Consider the following 22254-nt stretch of genomic DNA (forward strand, 5'->3'; position numbering starts at 1 on the left):
GTTGTGTCAAAATAAAAAGATTTCTGTAAAATAATATGTTATATTATGAGAACAGAAGAACTGGCTGGTTATCTTATCAGCAAATGTTTAATTTTATATATTTAAGATTGTACATATAGAAGTAGAAAGTGATAATAAATAAATACATATAATCCATGTGAATTACATGATGAATAAACACTAGAAATTGTGTTAAATTAATGTATGCATTCACATATTGAATCTATTTTCATTTTACATGTATGCAAAATGAATAAAAAAATCCTTCTTCTAGAATAAAATGGTGTTTGTTTAACCTTTAGGAGAGTGCTCAGTGTTGATTTGCGTGACATTATCCACATGGTATAATTTTGCTAATCAGTAATTTTACTAGGAGAGCAGCTCTATTTGACATTAATTTAGAAAATAAATGTTGGCTATTTGCCTAGTCATACATAAAATGACTTAAAACCGACTTCCCCATCAATATAGTTTTACATTACTGGATTTGACAAAAGGGATGAAAATAAGACATTATAACCTGTTTTATGCTATGCTGGTTTGATTTCAATGGCTCAGTCAGTAATCACAGGGGAGCACTTTACCTTTCCCTTTTTACCTGGTTTGATTTCTAATATTTAGGTCTATCTCACAGTAGCAATATTGGAGATCTCTCTGGCCTGCATCTTTAAAGGTTAATCAGAAAATTTAATCTGCACTCTTACAACCAATTTTGTTATTTGTAATTTTCTGTGCATTACATACATTATGGATGCATCAATGTGATTTATTTCATGTGTCAGTAAAATACCAATATAATATTTAATGATATTGATAAGTTATTCTATCAGCCTGATGTAAAGTTGCAATTTTCCTATGAAGAGCCATTATGATTCATTCATATCATTAGTTAATGTATAAGCATGTGACTGTAATTAAAAACAGCATTAGGCATCCACTTTAAAACTATTTGAAAAATAATAAGATGGAAGAAGCTTCCTTTAAACTACAGATTATTTGTAGAAACATTGGATTAATAAAATTATCTGCAATTTCACCAACAATGCGATATGATTTAATTGGCTAATATTGATATAGCACCTATTCATTTGCTCCTTCCTTATTATAGACATTTCTCCTTTAATTTCTCCACTTTAAACTATAGAATCTGTACCGATTAGCCTTTCTGTGCATAAAGTGCATTTAAAACACACTCAAATAAAATAAAATCCTTGAACTTCTCTTTAAACGGAAATTTGAAGTATTGTTCTTTATTTTACAGCTACTGGTGAACCTCCATTTTGCCTGGCCAGCTCTGTGTTCTTTGCAATTAAGAAAGCTTTAGAATCGGCTAGAGAAGATGCTGGAGATGCTAAATGGTTTGAACTAGGTAGGCTATTTTTTCTATTTAATATATAAATTTATATGAAGAATTAACTTGCTAGTTTGATTCAGTAGTGTGACAATATTGTTTTCATTATATGTTGATTATTCTCACTTTCAGCTAACCAAAACACCATGGTCATGGCCATTATTACATTCAGTGTAATAAGACAATTTTATTGATTCACTTTACTACAAGTGTTGATAAGTCATTCATCACTAAACAAGACTTCCATTTTCAATTAGATCCTCAAGTTCTGCTTGAATTCCATATTCTTCTTATGCATAATCCATAATCCAATAGCGCAACAGCCCAATATCGGGCCAAGGCTTACCTACCGACTGCTGGCCTCCCTCCCACGCGAGCCACCCAGGTGGCGTAGAGATCTGCAGCCAGACTAGGGGGATGGGTGGTCAGCCCGACCGACCCCCAGCCATTGTAGGACTTCGCGACAGGATTACGCTCACTCACTCGGAGCTCCCCAATTTCCTCACGATGGTGGGTTGCCACCGGCCCTATACGTAGGCTGAATAAATTCCAACTAGAGCCGGATTCGAACCTACGCCGTCCCGCAGCGAACGATCTCACGACGAGTGAACACCTTAACCCGCTCGGCTACAGAGGAGGACTCTTCTTATGCATGTTATACAGTAATTGCACAAGTTTATTTTTTGTCCAATGGGAAACCTGTCTTAGTAATCATCTGCAATGAGCTTTTTTGATTCTGAACATTTCTCAAACTGATTGCATGGTAATTGTTTTCAGTTATCTGTTATCAGTGGCATGCCCAGGATTTCCAAAAGGGTGGGGTTACGTACACTTTTTCTGGTAGCCAGCTCTCATTTTGCCTTTTTTTTTTTTTTTTTTTTTTTTTTTTTTTTTTTTTTTTTTTTTTTTTTTAATACAGGGACAAAACCCCCACGCCACTGTCTGTTATTCTCTTCTCTTTGCAGCATGACAGGGACAAAACCCCCACGCCACTGTCTGTTATTCTCTTCTCTTTGCAGCATGACAGACATAACATTCATTTAGCACTACATTTCTGTTCTTTTTATTATTATTATTGACCTTCATGCAGTCAATATAAGATTGGACATGTAAAATTTTACTCAACTGTAGACCATGATAGGGTGTTTATTTTCTGGAAAATGTGGTTATTGCTTGAATAGTGTACTAAGAAAATAATTTGAAATTTGTCATTGTGGACTTAACCTGGATTGGACATAATATGTGTAGTGTTTATGGAAAATTAAATTTCCTGTTAAAGCATGTGATTTTATGCTCTAAACTTCTGACTGTAGAAAGTCATCATACGTAGATACATTCCCAATGTGAATATGTCAACTTCTTTCAAATGGCTTCCATGTGGCTAATGTGACAGACACAGTCAGTGATTTATCCACACACCTCTAACAAACTTCCGAAATGTTTTTGACACTCCTAAAATTTTTCATTTTTTATAGTAATTTTTGCTCTAAATATACCCTTACATTCCCATAAATACAAAACTTGCACCCTGCAGATGAAAAATTCTGGCAAACCTCTGTCTGAATGGACGCAAATAGCAATGTAACAGATATAACACTTTTGTCCACATGCACATAGTAAATGAATTTCACATACAACATGCAAGAAATGTTAGGAATGTAAAGTGAAATTAACAGGAATTAGTAGCAGCTGAATTTCCTGTTTATACATTCCACATAATGGCCAATAGCATCACATTACATTTCGTAGATATGTACAGTTACATGTGCACAAAGCTAAAGGCATTGTCCCCCAGGCATTTTGTTTGTTTACTTTGCTTTTCTTGTGCTTTGCTTATCTATCCTCACTTAAGAGTACTGCATTACAGCTTGGAGAGGAGCAGCTCACGTACATACAAAAAGAGTATTTACACTACAGGAAAGGGCTGTTAGACTTACAGTGGCGTAGCATGGGCATTTCAGGTGGGAATGCCAAGTCCGATGGAAAGATCGGCCCTTTTTTGGTTAATAATTTACTTATGGAATTAGTCGTCACAGGTGTTGTTTATTTGCCTGAAGTCAGCTGGGTTTGCAATAAAGCATCATCATCCATGCAGTTTTTAGCTAGAAAATTAGATGCCTCACTATGCCACAAATGTTTTGAACTCTGGTGTTTTATACCTTTGGGCATGACACAAATCATTATAAAACCTACCTGAATCACAAGCCTCTGGACAACAGTAGACGTCATTGTTGTGAATGATCCAACTAATGATTGATTTGGTTTATTTTACTTTGCTTTTCTGCCACTTTTGGTTAATCGCGAATATGAATATGAGTGATGATGATATTGATGAAGGGACACTCACAAAGAACACCCGTGCTCACCCCGGGATTCGAATCAGGGGCCTCTGTTGTCTTGGTGCACTGTGCAAAACACTCTGACATGGAGGTGGGCGGATGATCCAACTATCGTACACTCTACTAACGTAACAGTGCCGATTAGTAATTCAGACCACTGTTTATTACGTCTTGAGAATGTTGATAAACATTTTAAAAAATAATTTTGTCCAGAGACCATTCGATGTTAAGAGTTTTCAAATGAATGCTAAATATTTCCATTGACACAATATTAAGCAGTTACATAATAATGAAAAAATAATAACCCACAAAACTATTATTATTTTTATTTTTATTAAGTGGTAGAGCAGCCACAGGCTGAACTTCTACCACGAGGACTTCAGCAACTTATTTGACAAAAACTGTGTTGATCTTTTAGTTTTTAATGCACATCGCTGTTCGTGCGATAAATTATACAATGCAGTGGCCATTAAGAAGTGCTATATTTCAGTTTGGTAAAGTTACGTCAGTCAATATTGCATATTGTAGCAACACATAGCACAAGTGGCACGAGCGCAAAGAACCAGGTAGGAATTCTACCTCTGCCGTCTGTTCAGAAGGCAGGAAGGGTCACGTGAACCAATCACGTAGCCCTCTGCTCCATACGCTGGCATAAGAGAGAGCATTTGGGCGCGTGCTTTAGAGATCCAAGCTTTCCCTACAGAAAGGCAGCAAGGAATACAGGGTCCTGTATGCCGAACCTGCTTGGCATCCGGCCAGGAAAGGCATTGAAAAAAAATTCTAGAACGAGTGTTGTTAGTGGAGCGTTGCAAGCAGATCGCGAGAAATAGCTATTATAATGCCATGAAGGTCAGACATATATGAAATTAGTCAAGATTTACTTTATATTTACAGCATTTACGCATTTTTGAAATTTTAAATCTGGGAATGCCAGGTGTACGGGCATACTATAACACTACGCCACTGTAGACTTATATGCAAAATACCATCTAGATCCACGTGCAGAATTGCCTTTCGCGAAAACAAAATTTTGACTTTATATTCACTCTATGTTTATAAATCTATTATTTTCATACTAAACAATGAGACACAAGTTAGAAAGGAACACATCCATGGATATTACACAAGACAAAGAAGAACTTTCATGTCCAGACAAACAGACTAACTCTGACTGACAGATCACCACATTCTGCAGGTGTAAAATTTTACAACAAACTTCCTTCTTGGCTAAAAAATATCACTCCTTTTAAGAAAAAAATGCAGTTAATCAAGCAATATCTCGCAGAAAGAGCGCTGTATGACATAAATGAATTGTAAAATAGATTGGGCACAACTGTCAATTATGTATTTAAAAAAAAGTCTACTAATCTCATAGACCTTACTATCACATAAATTTAAGGAATAATGTATCGAACTTAAGAAAATAAAATCATGCATACGCTATATATTTTTATTATGGGCATACCTGTTTACATGGGTATCAGGAGGGGGGGGGTCGAATGGGTCGATGGACTCTCCCTGGAAATTGACATCCTTCATTTAAAGATACAAGAAAGCTGAAAGTTCGTTACTCTTATTGTTAAGAACAGAAATAAAGTTAATTTAGTTAGTATTTGAACAGAATAATCAAAGTAAAATTGCATTGGATCGAAAACATTGAGTGAGAAATACAGGAACAAGGTTATAGTCTACCATTTCATCCAAAGAACAAATGGTTCCACACTTTTCAAAATTCTAATAATTACAGTTGTAGGTGAGAGGTTTCACAACAAACTTTATGAAAATAAAATCCCCCTAACATTTAAAGCGTTTTCTTGAATGAGACATGCAAAAGTTAATATCAATAATGCATTTCAGATACTAACAGCATAAAATGCAAAATAAATAATAGAAACTTGTTTGATGGATCAAGTCTCCCCATTTATATAATAATAATAATAATAATAATAATAATAATAATAATAATAATAATAATAATAATAATTATTATTATTATTATTATAATTATAATTATTATTATTATTAATATTATTATTATTATTTCGAATAAAATTTATTTTGGTTAGTTTATAATATTTATTATTGTATAATAACATTTATAACTGTAGTAATAATACTTATTATTTCTCTACTATTCAACTTCTATCATTTGCCTGACCCCCTCACGAAAATTTCTGGTGATGTCCATGCCTGTTTATCATTGTTTTTAATATTATAAATGTTCAATTTATGTAAATTTGTGTTATGTGCGTTATGTAAACATCTTTGATTTTTTTATACTATAATATCTCTTATATCCTATCTATATTTACATGTATCTGACGATATTCATGCCCATGGAAAAATGGGTCAACAGATAAATAAAGATTATGATTATAGTAGGTCTTGCCATTTGTATGTACTTCTCTGCCAACATCCTTTGGGTGTATCTTGCACATCTGCAGTTACAACAATTGCAGCTGAAGTAATCCATATTGTGCAAGTTTTGCATGTCCACACATGCTGCTCCTTTTTTTGCTCCATGTTGATAGTTTTCTTGGAAACACAAATCGCTTCTATACCTTCAACTTCTTGTTCTCAAACATTATAAAGCTCTCGGCATTGTTGACTAAAACTTTTCAATGGAAGATGCATCTGCACACTCCCCTCTTCACAACTACCCCCATCAGCATCCACAGGTCCTTTGCGATGTTGACTGTTGTAATTTATGTATTGTGTTCTAGGAATGGTTTATATGTACGTACTCAATACTGTATGTGTACACTATATGATAAATCCAAGACCAGATGTAAAGGTACAAAAGATGCTAAAATGAACTAACCTCTATAGCAAAAAGATATTCTGAATTCCTAAATATTATTTAAAGTAATTTGTCTTTTCAGATGGACCTGTGACACCAGAAAAGATTCTTCTTCATTCTCTGACTGATCCACAACATTTTACTCTTCATTGAGCAAAGAGGTGTAGGCTAGGAACCAGCATACCCAGGAGGGTTAGTCAGTGTCACAATCCCCTTTAACCCAGCATTTCTGCAAAGAAAACCAAATGCAGGAAAAATAGAGAAAATTATGAGAATGATTACTAAAGAAAATGGATAATCCATAGCATGAAATGTTATGGGTATTTGTATTGGTCACTTTGTTTTTGTAAACACTCACATACATCAATGGTACTAGCACTAATTCTTACAGGTCATATCATTCCTATACAATAATACTACCACAAATTCTTACATTTTGCATAATCATATCATTCCTATACAATAGGCTACCAGCACAAATTCTTACACTTCATATAATCATATCATTCCTATACAATAATACAGTATATTGCATTATGTAACTAACAGTTTGTGTGTTTAATATTTTATAGGATAGCTACTTTACAACCAGTGGCATTTTCTCCCATGTTATTATGCACATATCCTCTGGAACACATAAAATATTGGTTGCATATGTAAGAGAAGGGAAGCTTTACTGGCTCGAACTCAAATAAATAAATAATTATATCCCTTCATATCACTATATAGAAGATTTATATGCATTGAAATGTCAAAATATGTACTGCAAACTACAAAAATAAACACTAAAATAGTTTTTTTTTTCCTAAAATATATTTTTCAGAATCCTAATGATGCTGCAAAATGTATATTGTAATAAAAATATTAACAAGTGAATTGTGAAATGTTTCAGTGTGTGAAGATAGTTACTATATACAAAGAGTTCTATGTTTATTGTGCAGATCGTGTGTTGGAGTTCTAGCCTGCACATAGATTCCTTTGTGTCTGTTCATCAATTTCATTTGGCCATTATTATTAAACTAAAGAGACAAACAGCGATCAAAATTCCAATACTGTTATTGTGTTAAGTATGTGGTAGTAGTACAATGGTTATGGTTGTCACATTAAGATTCTGGTATTATTTACTTTTTTTAGCAGAATAAAGTTACTTCCTGGATATCTCAGTTTGGTGAAAGTATACACTCTCCCCTGAGAAAGTTTGGTTCTGATGATGATCCCATGGAAAAGGAAAGTAATTGGGGGGGGGGGCAAGATTTTAGGCAGGAACCACCTGGACAAGACCAAAATCAAATTTCTCTGCACGTTTAGATTCATATAAATTCATTTTTGATCGCCCATCCAAACATGGTGGTTCATATCAATGTTTTCTACAAAATTTCATTGAAATTGTGACCTATCCAATACAGAGTTTCTCAACCACCTTTCCTATCCCATTTTTTCAAGGTTTTTCCTGGGCACATTCTAAGGGCTCACCATGATTATCAAGATGCCACCATTCGACTTGTCCTGTGGTGGTGACATATTTTAACAATTTTTTTTCTTAATTTAAAAATATTAGTCTGTTACAAAGATAGGGACTTACTGAACTCATTAAATAGTTTTTGAAAACTCACTAAAAAACCAATGACCAAATCATAATTTTTTTCCTACAAACATTGTTTGAAATTATGAAACCTACTTAATGAGGTGTAATTCAACCCTCCTTACCATTTGAAATTTGCAAGGTTGCCTCCTGGACCTCCATCCCTAGTGGGAAAAATACAACCCCTTGACTTGATAGCTTCTGCAATCTATTACCCATTACCAGTGTTTGTAAGTAATGTTATTTTTTTAAGCAATTGTAACTGTAAAGCAAGTTACATTAAAATGGGTAACTGTAATTTGAATACTTTTTATGCAGTAGCTGTAACTGAATCAAGTTATTTTTATATTTGCTTTTCTTTACACTTACAAACATAAGAATACTCTTTTCTCTGTGCATGTTAATACCCACATGTGTGCTGCTGCAAAATTCTTAACACCTGTTTAAATCTAAAGTTTACAAAGTGTAGAATTGTGACAATTGATCTAATTTTCTCTATCACCTCATTTTTTTTACCTACTTGTTCTTCACTTATTTCGGACCCACCAGCTGTTGTTGGTTACATATTTATTCAGAAAATTGCTTTTGTCTGCAGCTTACTAAGCACAATAGAAGCTAAGGAAGTGCTGTAAAGATACATCTCGTTAGCATTGCTCTCAGTGATGATGACACTGTTACTGCCTCGTGCCTCTGCTCAGTTACATGGGCTTTCCTGATGGTGCAGTGGTAGGGTCGTCGCCTTTTACCAAGGGGTCCCGGGTTTGATACCCAGTGGAGGCACATAGTGCTTGGGATCCCACTTTAAACAGTAGGTCCATTCCCGATTAGCCTTACTGTGCAAAAAGTGAACTTAAAACACCAACTCTCCCCTGTTCCAAAGGCCTGTTATTTTAATTATTGCCTATGTGTGTTCTTCATGAACTATCTCAAATTTTCAGAAAATTTGCAGAATTACAAAAATATAAACAAATTTTTGCTTCTGTTCATTTCTGATATCACAAGCTGGAGAAATTATTGAATAATCTCTCTTCAAACCTAGTAAACATGGGTGCATGTTTTGTAATTCTTGCCCCTTTTCTTAGTTTACGTAATACCTTACAATGATGATGATTAGATTAAATTGACAAAGGGACACTCACAAAAAGATGTTCATGTCCAGGATGGGACTCGAACCCAAAACCTATGATGGATAGATTGTAAGCTTACCACTCAATGCACTCAGTCACCAAAGTTGCTATTATGAGTTTGGACAGGAGATCGATTGAATTTTTTTCAAAGGACACTAGAAAAAGTAAATAAAAGCGAAATCAGTGATCTGATAACATGAGGATGAAGGATATTTTAATTATGGATTTTTGAAGGTTGACAAGGATGTGTAGAAACTCTCAGGGCAGTGGCACACGAATGGGGGGTACAGGGGTACAGTACCCCCTAAATTTTTGAAGAGGGATACTGTACCCCCTAAATCCTTAAATCCAGTTGTATCCCCTGTACCCCCCTCCCATAGATAATTTGACAGAGCCAAGGGACTACTGTTAAAAGAACCTATTTTCAATTCGCTCAAGAAAAAAGTTTATATTGTTTATAAATTACATGCATTATCTTCCTTACCACAGAAATTCAAACCATTGTAAACTTATTCTACTACATTGTGCTTGCTACTAGTTACTTCATTAACCTGTGTTCGAGGTTTGAAAACCTCTCAAAGGAGATGAAAATTGTTTAAATTGTGTGTGGAACCATACAAGCAGGTAAAGTTTACTCCCAGAAAATCACTCTCCAGGCGAATGCTCTTTTGCGTAAGGGGGGTACACTTTTCTAAAGACGTGGTCACATCAATTTGAAGATAAGATACAACTCTTCATCAGAAGAGTATATGACTGACCTTTCCTTTGGAATTTTTCAAGTGGAATTTTCCGAAACGAAATACTTACACAAACGAGACAAGACACGAGAGACCGACTTGGAGGGAGGGGGCTACAATGTACTCCTGTACCTCACACATAATTTTCATAGCTTTGTAAGAGGGTGTTCGGCAAACTATACTTAAACCTATATATTAACAGATTTTTTGAAAATAGAGATGGTACTGAGACAAGAAAAACTGTGTCTCCTCTCAATTTTCTAGACAAGACTGAAATAAATCTCTGCAAAATCAAAGTGAGACAATCCTTGATGTCCGTGACGATCTCGTTTGAAATTCTGGTATCATATTTGATGAAAATGCTTACAATAAATTTAAATTCCTATTTGCCTTATCCAGATATGTCAAGCTTTTATATTTGTTAAAATATGTCGTATATTTTGTTTACTGTAATTGTAAAGTTAATCCATTACTGAAAATTTGCTAGCCTAGAACTGCAGCATCCCTGAGATTTTTCATTTGTGTCGCGCTAAAGGATATATATACTTACTGTTCAGAGACAGATGATATTCAACTTGATAATTGGCTTCATTTTGTGCTGTTATTGCTAATTTACTTAGTTACTGTTTCCATATTTTTAGCCGCATTCGTAGGGACGAGATGTGGGCGTGTTGTGAAAACTTCTCTGTTAGCCAAGAAAATGAAGGGGGATAAAAACAACGAATGTCGGGAATGTTTGAGAAAAGATTCATTACCTATAATATTTGATGAGAATAACTGTGAGTTAGAAGCAATGGCAGCAATCCTTCCAACACCTTTAGCTGCAAAGCAAAGCAAGCACATACTATTACTCCCCCAGAGAATTTCTGTGTCTCAGAAATACAATCATTTTGAAGTTCCTTGAAACACACCTTCACTCCTCCATCGTTTCCTAGAATTCTAAATTTCTTTTCATCTGAGAAAATCATGTGTTTACAATCATCCTCAGTCCAGCTTGTGTATGGGCTCACAAACTCGCATCTTGCTGTCCTGTCAGCGTGTGTCAGCTGCGGCTTTTTACACAGTTTTTCATTGGTAATACCCACATCTTGCAATCGAGACACTACACTAGTATGACTGAGATCAATTAAAGGACTGTTCGCAGAACAGACGCAATTGGGCAGGAACTCAGTCCTTGATTTGTCAATGCTGTTGTTTTTATTTTGCGATCTGTCCTAGGTGATGTTTTCTTCCTTCTGCCACAATGTTGTTGGAGAAACGATTTATGATGTTCATTCTGTTCTTTAATAACTCTGCCTGCTTTTGAATGATGAATAATCAGTATTCCACCAATCTGTCTCAGGGATTTGCTTTCACTAAAGCAAGGATTTGCCCATGCTTACAAGGTGAAATATCGCATTTTTTACCCATTTTAGTTCATTCACACTTTCCAGATAGCAACAATACTATCACGTGACACTGTTGAAACAATGCACAGTCACTGCCCAAAACAATAGAAAGTCACCACACGGTCAGTTAACGCAGATTAAAAAAACTCCTCACAGACTTCTTACACCTTCACAGCAACTGCTTTCTCAGAAAATGAATGGATGTACAATTTCAGCATCATCTGGACGTTGTATTAACAATACAGAAACAAGTGACTAGCACCGCTCATGGGCGAAGACGTCCCATAAAACCCAATAGTACTCTCCTTTCATTTGCTTTTTATATGCCTGTGTTACGTACTGATATTCATGAAAATTGCTGTGAGCATGATGTGTTGCTATTATTTTTTTACAAACTGTATTTGTTACAACATTTTTCCAGTTATATATTGAATGAGCCTTGTATTATATGATTATAAGCTTAATGGTGAAATGGAATCATTTTCAGCTGCTTGCCTAAACCCAAATGTCACCACATGCTCCTGTTTCCTATGGTGTTCTGAAGATTACATTGTAAGAAGTATTTTTAAAATTATATTTAGATTTTTTTTTTATGCTTGGTGTAAATGATTGAACACACACAGAAAAGTGAAGTTCAACATGTGAACTTACTGTTTTTGCACTGAACGTACTGTCATTCGTGCCATTTACCTACTTAATGTCATTACAATTTTCCTTGCCTATGATAAACCAAATGTTTTCACATTTAAAAGTCCACTTTTATAAATCCCCATTCAGAAATCCCCATTCCATCACCACAATAATCGGAAGAAATTTAAAGGTGAACATAGAAACTTCTGTTTCATAGATCATTACTCTATTGGGCCCTACAACACATTTATTATGTAGCAATGTAATGGAACACAACTGTGTGTGGATTGAACAAGAATGAAACAGCTGACAAATTTATCGAAATAATAAATTTTAATAAGATTCATCTGAACAACAATTTTGCTTCAACACAAAACCATATTAGTTATTATCACATGTTAATAATATGACTTACATTATCTTTGATACACATGAAACTTTTATGACTTAACATGAAGAGTTTGGATAAAAAAACTTCTTAAATATCAACAAATACACTTTCAACTTTCTACATTAATTTTCTGCCAGTACTTAAAATGCTGATAGAAAGGCTTTAAAAAATATGGTAAGTACCACTCAATAACTTTTCTGAACATGGAATGAGATATGCCAGTACCAGCCAAATAATGTGTGTGTATGTAACAGACTAGATTTATTTGAACAGTTTTTCACTTCTAAAATCTTATATCACTAGTATCACAATGTTTCTTTGGTTTCATTCATAAATATCACACTTGAAATCTCCCATAATACTTAATATCATTCAGGAAACATGAATTTATTTAATATACATGAGTCAAACAAATCCAAAAAAGTAATTGTATCCCCTGACAACAATTTATGTTGATATCTGTATCTAATAAAAAAATTTCATCCATCTAGCACTTACAGATCAATAATTAAAATAAACATGTGATAGCTAAAGAGTCATTGTTTCAAAATATTTAGAAAAACTCTTGGAACTGCCCTTTAATATTTTAGAAACAAGAAATCTGGACTAACTACATATAGACAACACCAATTTAAAATCATAGGTGGTTGACCACATGAACACTTTTAAAAAAAAAAATATTGAACAACATTAAACACTGAACAAATCATAGTATTGATAATATAATGCTTCATAACTGCCACTTTCCAGAAATTTTGTTCTTTATTGGGGCTCTGGCAGGGTACACAATATGTTATGAACTGGGATAGAAAGCACTCCTGCCAAGGTAATTCCAACAGCATCTGCAACACAGGTTATTTGCATCGAGAATTCCCTCTGGTCTTCTGGAATCTAGAAAAGAGAAAAAACATCAATTTTGCTCACACTATATCTTCACGACACTACCATTATGAAGTGGTGTGTGTTCTATATTTGATTGAGGGTTTATGAGCATCTATGTTACTTGATCTACAGTTATGTATCCCTAGAGAGGGATGACTTAGGCACTCACCCAAGGCCTTGCACTTCAGGGGACCATTAACCAGATATAAATTAAATAGTCTTTTTCACAGCCTCCACAATCAGAGGCCATTCAAGATTGGTGTGCAAAGCTAACAAGGAAATGGGTACAATATGTTGCTGCACAGATAAGATTCTTCTCTGCCTCTCTAGGCTTTCATGATAATGATAATGAATCATGAGACAAAATTGATGAAAGGATGTTCACAAGGATGCCCATGCAAGACCTGAACATTGAATGTTAGGTGGCAAGATTTTGAGTCAAGTAGAGGAGAAGGTCTAAATATGGGCAAAGGTTTAAATATGGGTTTTGGAGTTATCAGCGCTCCAGGGTGCTGCAGCCTAGTGGAGGCTATCGGAACTGGTTATCTGTCAAGGACAAAGTGAAAGTGGTGGTTTGTTTTGGCCTTGGACGCTGTTATATATTTGCGACCTCCAAAAAAATTTTTCAGGTATGTTTTAACTCAACATTTTCTGAATTCTCATCTGCTTTGTATAGGTACATAGTGGTACATAAAACAAATGTGGGCTTTTATAATGCCATGATTTGTTTGTGAAATATGTACCACAGAGTGCGAAAATAAATTGAAGAAGAAAATGGTGTGATGGTCTAAATATGGGCTATGGTATAAGGTCTAAATATGGGCTACATATTAGTAATACTTAAACAAAGAACTAATAAATGTTTATTTTTATTTTAGAATGCCCAGGACGAAGCCATGCTACGAAAGGAAGGGAAAACGAAAGATATGGAATCAAGATGATATGGCGAGTGTCATAGCAGACATAAGATCGACAAAAATGAGTTTTGATAAAGTGGCCGTTGATCATAAAGTTCCTCATTCTATGTTGCGAAGACTTAGCAATAATAATTCTTTGACGCCAGCTGAAGCATCAAAAATAAAGTTTGGAAGAAAGACAATCTTAGGGGAAGAACTGGAGAAGTTGCTTGTGTCATATTTGCTTTTCTCAGAACAAAGATTTTTGGTTTTACAATTGGCGATCTGAAGAGAATTACCTATCAAGTTGCAGAAAAGATCAACATACACCATCCTTTCCGGTCAGCTGAGGCAGGAAGAACATGGTCAGATCTCTTTCTTCGTCATCACAGCAATGTCTTGTCTATGCGAAAACTGAGTGGCACCTCATTTTCCAGAGCTCTAGGATTTAACAAAGAACACGTCCAGAAATTTTTTCTTGATGAAGCTTATGAATGGTTCAAATTCCTTCCCGACAGAATTTTTAAAGTCGATGAGACAGGTATCATGATAGTGCAAAGTAAAGTACCTTACGTCATCGGAAGGAGAGGAAAGAGGCAAATCACATGAGCAGAAAGGGGGGCTACAGTCACAATCATTGTTTGCATGAGTGCTAGTGGAGTTTTCGTCCCCCAACAATCGTGTTTCCAAGGAAGAACATGTCCGAACAGCTCATGCGAGGAGCTCAACCGGGATCAATTGGTTTCACACATCCATCTGGGTGGATTCAAGCCAACATTTTTACGAATTGGCTTAACCATTTCATCGAAAAAGTGGTCCCTACAGCAAACTCCCCCGTGCTTCTTATCTTGGATGGACACTACACCCATGTTAGGAATATGGAAGTCATTGACATTGCCAGAGCTAACCACATAACCATAATTTCTCTGCTTCCGCACTCAACGCACAAGCTTCAACCACTAGATAAAACTTTCATAGGACCCTTGAAGGTGTTCTATAGTGAGGAAGTGCAGATGTGGGTACGTCACAATCAGAAACCTGCCACTTCCTACGACATGATGGAGCTTTTTGGAAAAGCTTATTTGAAGGTCCAAACTGGTGAAGTTGCGGTAAATGGATTTAGAACAACAGGAATCTACCCTATGAATAAAAATATCTTCTCCGAGGTGGACTTCATTGAAGCTCAAAGGGAATCTGACAAGATGTGCTCCTCAGCTGAGATGTCACCCGATGCAATCCCTGGACCAAGTGGATCAACCCAGGTTGAACACTGCCAGCAAGCTCGCTAGATTCTGTGCCACATTGCATGCAGGATGAGACCAATCATCAAGGAATGTCAAGAGATCTCATTAGCCCATTCCATATCTCGCCTGTTCCATCAATCACAAAGAAAACGAGTAATAGAGGTCTGAAGGTTGCGATGTCTTCTGTTGTTACGGGATCTCTCTACAAGGCTGCTCTTTTTGCATCGATGGAGAGGTCGGCATGTAAACTATGAAAGGGAAAGAGGAACTTGGATTTTGGAGAAGGGAAACGAAAGTCATTGGTAGAAGACCAAGAAAAGAAGAAAACAAAAAGAATCCCTGCAAACAGGGTTCATCAAACCTTGCAGCATGAAAGACAAAACTCAAGGAAGATGTGGACAGCAGCGATTCAGATGAATATGAAGAAGAGGCCGTCACTAGGATGCAGTTGATTGAAAGTCATGAAAGTGATATTGAAGTTCCTTTCGGAGAAATACAGCCACAAGATAATAATGACGAGTGCATGTTTTGTAGTGAAAAAATTTCTGAAGACCATCCTAATGAATTGTGGGTGATGTGTCAATCCTGTTCTTTATGGGCACACAAAGATCTGTATATGTGCGATTTCTGCAAATTATAGACTGACACTGTCATATACATAGAACATTTTCCATCTTGCTACATGAAAAATGAATATATTTCATTTTTTACTTTTGATCTTTTATGTTATTTCAATTGTTCATCCATGTTGAGATCACATTTTCAACAAATATTTGGATATTTTTCTTAATTTCGATTTTTTCCCATTCTGCATGATTTTCAAAACAACAGATTATTCATAAATGTGAATTTATCATGTTTTAGTCATAAATGACTGTTTCTTTAAATTTTAATTGCTTTTTGTGATATTGCCAATGGTAGCCCATATTTAGACCACCATTTTGAAATACAACATTTTCTGGAAATTCCTTTTTTTTAAAAAAAATGGAGACCTTCTATACTTTTAGCATGTATATATTTCATAGATATGTGTTTTAAAGGCAGGTGTTCGATATATTAACTTTTTTCCTCCGAAAATGACAAAATAAAAAGGGCGGGGGGGCATATTTAGACCTTTCCTCTACTCAATGTGGCAAAATAAAAATTTGATTTGATTTTTGTCATTTAATGCCACTTTTCTGCCACTTTTTGACTAATCACGATGATGTAGATGAGTCATCATATGATGAAATTGATGAACAGACACTAACAAAGAATGCCCAGGCCATGATTCAAACTCAGGATCTCTGGCAACGTAGCTCCCTGCGCTAACCACTCTGCCTCACAGGCAGGTGGCAAAATATACTATCCATAAAATCTATCACTGCTGTTGGCTATAACTACAGGAGATGATGGCTTTCAAATGTTAAATGGAAACATGAATGAAACAGTCTAATGGATATATAATGAATTAAATTATTATTTCCATTTGTCAAAGATCATAACAACAATTACCATGTAACATTTTAGAGTAGGCACATGACATAATTACCTGCCATACTGACAACACCCACAGACAGTCAATAGTGCAACAATTAACCGATATTCGAGACAAAAAGACTCCAATCTGGTTTACAACTTGAAACCATCTGTACTGTTCTGGGTGGCTTATCGAAGTGTTATGAAAGTAGATCAGTTCAAACTAAATGAAGGAAGAAATAAAGAAAATAAAAATATAAAACATAAAAAATACATCGTCACAGATAACAGGTTTGTAAAGTAAATTTAACAAGTGTAGAGGAATCAACATAAAATAAATTAGAGAAGGAAACAGAAAAATTAGAAAAAAAGCTAAAATATAATTTTGGTCAAATAAGTGTCTCCTGATCATACCTTGAATTTGCAAGAATGGTGATATCTTGAGAAATTTCATAATGTCATTTGCATCATTACATTTTTAATCACACACATTCCTACCAATCAATCTTCACCTTTCTTTCCTCTCTGAATGATTTAAAAATTACTGTGCTGTCTCAATGACAGTGGAGTTTGCGGCCAGCAAGAAGAGGCAGTTGCCTGATCCTCTTTTGCCTTCATCTGTTATGGTTTTACAAAAACTCCCACTGATGTTCAGCAAAATACACACTTACAGAAAAATGTGATCATGAGATGCAGTCACAATAAGAGAACCTCTAATTTTCTATTTGTCATATTCCAAGCAGAAATAGGAAAGGACTCATCGAGTCTCTGATTTAACATTATTTTATCAAGATTTTCCAGGTGACTGTAATAGATTTTGCCTTAGTTTGAATTTTTGTTTTAAGTCCACTTTATGCACATATAGGCTAATTGGGACTAGACCTACAGTTTAAAATGGGATCTGAATCACTATGTGCCTCCACTGGGTATCAAACCTAGGACCCCTTGATTAAAAGATGATGGCGTTACCACTAAACCATTGGGGAGGCCCCCTGATTTTGCCATGCGAAAAGAAACCATGTATCAAAACAAAAGTAGAGTACATGAATTACATGAAAAATAATTATAATAATTTATATTAATCTATAATATAAACACATTTTGCATGCAACTTACCAATCCCTGGTTGAAGAAATATTCAAACAACAAGACTGTTCCCAGAGCAAGCATGTAATTAAATAGTGCTGGCACAGACTTAAGCTTGTCCACAAACTCAGAAAATATATTTCTACTCAAATCAGCACTCTCGGATGGAGGACTGCCTGGTGGACTGTCTGGTGGTCTGGGTACGGTTGATGTCTCCACATCGATGGCATTTCAGTTTTAATTTCAACGCTCGCTCCAATGGGAATTTCAAGATAAATTTCCTTCCTGGAAGATTCGGTTTCAATGGTCAGGTGAGTAGCAGCACTAGCAACAGTGCTAACGGCAGCACTGACAGCAGATTCAGGGTGCACTGCAGATGTACTTTTACTGGCAGCCTTTGGACAACATGCACCTTGTCCTTCTGGATGCTTAAGCAAGCACCAAAATCTATGGACAGAAAGAATATAAAAGATGAAGTTAAGTTGCAGTGAAAGAAAATGTTGAAATACTGAATAAAGTCTAGCACCAAAAAAAAATCACTTGTAGGGAAAATATTAACAAAATAATATATTTTTCCTGTAAGGCCTTTTAATGTGCTTTTCAGTAAATATCAATTAAGGACCTCTAAGGACTGAGCACAGTTTTCCGATGGGGATTTTTTAGAAAACCCCACCTAAAATAAACACCAAAAATGCAGGTTTTCCAGGAAACTTTTGCATCATCATAACAGAAGTCATGAATAGTGAACAGATTGGGGTAGAATTCTGAAAACAATGCTTAATAGAGCTTCTAATACCTCCACTGAAGTAATGGCTATTTTTTATACAGATAATTTTCTGCATTTAGTGTTGATTATACTTCACGAAGGTTAGTGTTTTAAAAAGGTTGTTTCAAGTTGAGTTAATGCTCAAATAGGTTAATTGGGGATGAACCTACAGTTAAAGTGGGAACTAAACCTCTATGTTCCTCTATGGATATCAAACCTGGTTTAATGGGTGATATTTAGTGGTTAATGTTGTGGCCTCAGGTTAAACACCGCTATGCTATTGAGGAGCTGAATACACTCAGCATTGATAAAAATAATTACTTGCTTGTTAGAATGATTGGCTGAAATTTCTACAAAGTGCATCCCCTATGTTTGCCATATTATGAAGTAATATACAGCTTGATGCTGGGAGAAACTAGGCACTGTCAACATATCAGTGTTTCAAGGGCAACACATCCTGTAGTGATAGCACAGAAAGACAATTCCACACATGTCAAACAGCAGCAGCAAAACATCAGGCAAAGCCAGCCAGACTCTGTAGCTCAGTTGGTAGAGAAATGGCACAGTATGCAATACATCCAGGTTCAAGTCCTGGTTCAGCCTGCCTTTTTCACTGAAGTATCTACATACTTAGGGATGAATGATATAGTTTTTCTTTAAAAATACATTTCACACAGGTAAGGTAAAAAAAAAGGTACAGTTCCCTGTGCATATAGCACCATACCATGAAGGCACATTTCACATATTTGTATAAAAATGTCACAATACTATGTTCTTCAGGATTGTCAAATCTTTTTAAACTAACATTCATAAGATAACAGTTAATACGTAGGTTGGAGATTTAATAGTGGCAACACTGTTGTATATACATCATGAAACGAAACCGATGCTTCTTGCTTATACCACACATTAGTTTAATACCTAAGCTACCTCCCAGTAAATGGACTCTTGCCTTCAACACTAGGTGCATGCACACTAATGAGAGGAGTAGAGTATCTTTGGACTTGATAATCTAAAGTTCTGCAGTCACAACAATGTTTTCAAAGCAGGAAGAGCAGAGTTGGATAAACATTGAATGTGCCCGCTGTCATACAGAACAACAGTGTCATCATGGTCTTCAAGAGGCGTGCGAGGAATCTGCATTGCCTGCAACCTGCATTGCGAAAGAAGAGGCGATATATTCTGCTGCAAAAATCCTCTCTTCATTTTGCAGGACATGCTCGGGTGCATGTAGGCCAACCTGTGCTGATTTGTTATCTCGATGAGGATGGCAGGTGCTCTACCATCCACCATACACCCACAACTTAAGCCCCTGCGACTTTGATTTGATCCCTAAGGTGAAATCACTGGCAACAATTGTACACAATGCTGGTGACTACATCAAAGGGTTGTAAAAAAAGTTTCACAGAGGCATTTCTTTCATATCATTTGTAAATAAATAGTCACCACTATTAAATCTCCTACCCATGTATTTTTAAGGCATTCGTAAAGAACTTGCTTCATAATGGTGCAAATTTGGATCAGGTTAATAATAAAATAAATACATGAGGCAAGGTAAAAGGTAAACAGGTAAAGTGCTCCCCTGTGCTTAGCACCACGCCATGAAGGCATATAGGGGGTGTGGGGGTGAGGCAAGTGAAATATTATTTATGGACTTTGATATTGATATCTTACTACAAAAATATATGTTACTATGTTTATATATACACAAAATTCTACATGAACAGCAGTTGAAGCAAGTTAATCAAAGAGATTTCTGTAGACTAGAACGTTGTACATACCATCAAAAGGGCTTTGCACAAAACATGCATGTGCAATCAGAGCCATATTAATCAAATCATACTACCTATGCAAATAAGTTTATAGATGGCAGCGTCAAAATTAGTAAGTGCATCTACCCTTCATTGTGAGGGAATAATATGTTTAAGTTGAGACCTGTGCAAACTTTCATTGCAGAGTGAGTGGGAGGGATTGTGGATGAGGGAAGTAAGATGCAAATTACATAACAAACCATATAAGCATACCAAATGGAAATGTTTTTAAAAAACGTTTCCTCTTACGTGAACGCCATCAGAACTTGAACAGATAGCATGAGCAGCAATGAATTCCTTGGTGAAATTCCTCCAGCCGTAAGCCATGCATAGGACACAGCGCCTGCTATGCCTGCACCACTAGTCCCAGATGACTACGTGGAAATGACATTTCTAATTTCAGGAAAAAAGCAATTATGTCTCAATAAATTAAATCAATGTGAAAGTAGCATGATTTGATCACAATAAAAGTACTTCCAGAACTTGATGAAATGGAAGTTATAAAGCTATAATGTATGGTATTAAGGTCTTTATTTTGCACGAAGAATAATCTGAATTAGATCTGTTCTAAATAGGACTGAACAATAGCCACACAAAGAAATCAAACATAAGACCAGGGGCAGCCGCTCATAAGGACGATATGGACGCCGCTCTGCCGTTTGTAACCACCACAAGTGAACAAACATTACATTAACATTTATATATTAGCTTTTACATTGTCTGAATTGCAAATATTCCATTGCTTATGGATCGTTGGTTAGTCAGTTCTGTATTCATTCTTCCGCGACAATTGCGAAGTTTGCACGCTACCGTGCGGGGGAATACGGAACTTCGAGAGAAATGTGGCGGGGCGCCGTCCTCCCACTTTACAAGACGTAGAGCATTCTCAGGCTCAGTCGCGAGGGGTAAGAGGCAAGGGAACTGGCGGAATAACATGCACGGGATCTGTGGATGGGAGGATGGAGGGTTTGTCGTCCGAAACCCACCCCCTAGGCGAAACTGGCCCTCTCCCTGGAGAACGGTAAACAATGAAGAGTTGCCAGAAGCAATGAAGTTAACATAAGAAAAAAATTACCAACCATTGAAAAAAATCATTCTGTATTCCATAATAATAAATAACGCAATTTCCAATGAGGAAAGAAAATATCGGTAACTGAAAATGTACAGACTCTTGCTTGAGTTTTGTTATTTACCATCGCTTTCTGCTGCTTTTCGGTAATCACGACGATGAGGATGAACGATGATATAATGAAATTGATGATGGGGTACTCACAAAGAACACACATACCCATGCCGGGATTCGAACCCAGGAGCCCTGGTTTTGTAATGCAGTATGATAGCCACGGAAGTTGGCTATAGATTCTTGCTACACACAAAATTATCATATAGCTATATGCGTTGTATTTTTCTGAGTTTAGTAAAATGTACATTTGGATTACAATGATGTGGAGTACATCACATAGATTTAATTACATGTTTTGATTAGCACGTTTGAAAAAAATCCTCATATTGTGAGAAAGTTGTCCAATTTCTTTTCAAGGCGGATGTTAAATAAATTAGAAACTCATCATCTAAACTCACCAAGAGCCGCTACAGGAACCTGTGAACTACAAATATCTGAAAATTTGGCAAAATTGTCTGGCAACCCCGAAGCAATAAAACGACCGGATGGGAAGACGATAGTATTGACACTTGTTGTTTCTTCGTTTTCCATGCAAAAGTGAAGCTTTTTCGGTACTTGTGTGCTATAGTTGTGCATTTTTCTA

General features: G+C 35.9%; 1 protein-coding gene across 2 annotated transcripts in view; it reads left to right on the forward strand.

The window, feature by feature from the left end:
* Positions 1 to 7685, forward strand: part of LOC145983963 (uncharacterized) — a 149615-nt gene extending 141930 nt beyond the window's left edge. For both annotated transcript variants that reach the window (XM_083117185.1, XM_083117186.1), the window contains exons 26-27: positions 1262 to 1369; positions 6573 to 7685. In XM_083117185.1, coding sequence (XP_082973311.1) covers positions 1262 to 1369; positions 6573 to 6643 — 179 coding nt within the window. In that variant the 3' untranslated portion in view covers positions 6644 to 7685. The remainder of the gene's footprint in view (positions 1 to 1261; positions 1370 to 6572) is intronic.
* Positions 7686 to 22254: the final 14569 nt, after the last annotated feature.

Source organism: Lepisma saccharinum, chromosome 2 (assembly GCF_977018435.1).
Source record: "Lepisma saccharinum chromosome 2, izLepSacc3.1, whole genome shotgun sequence".
Classification (NCBI taxonomy): Eukaryota; Metazoa; Arthropoda; class Insecta; order Zygentoma; family Lepismatidae; genus Lepisma; species Lepisma saccharinum.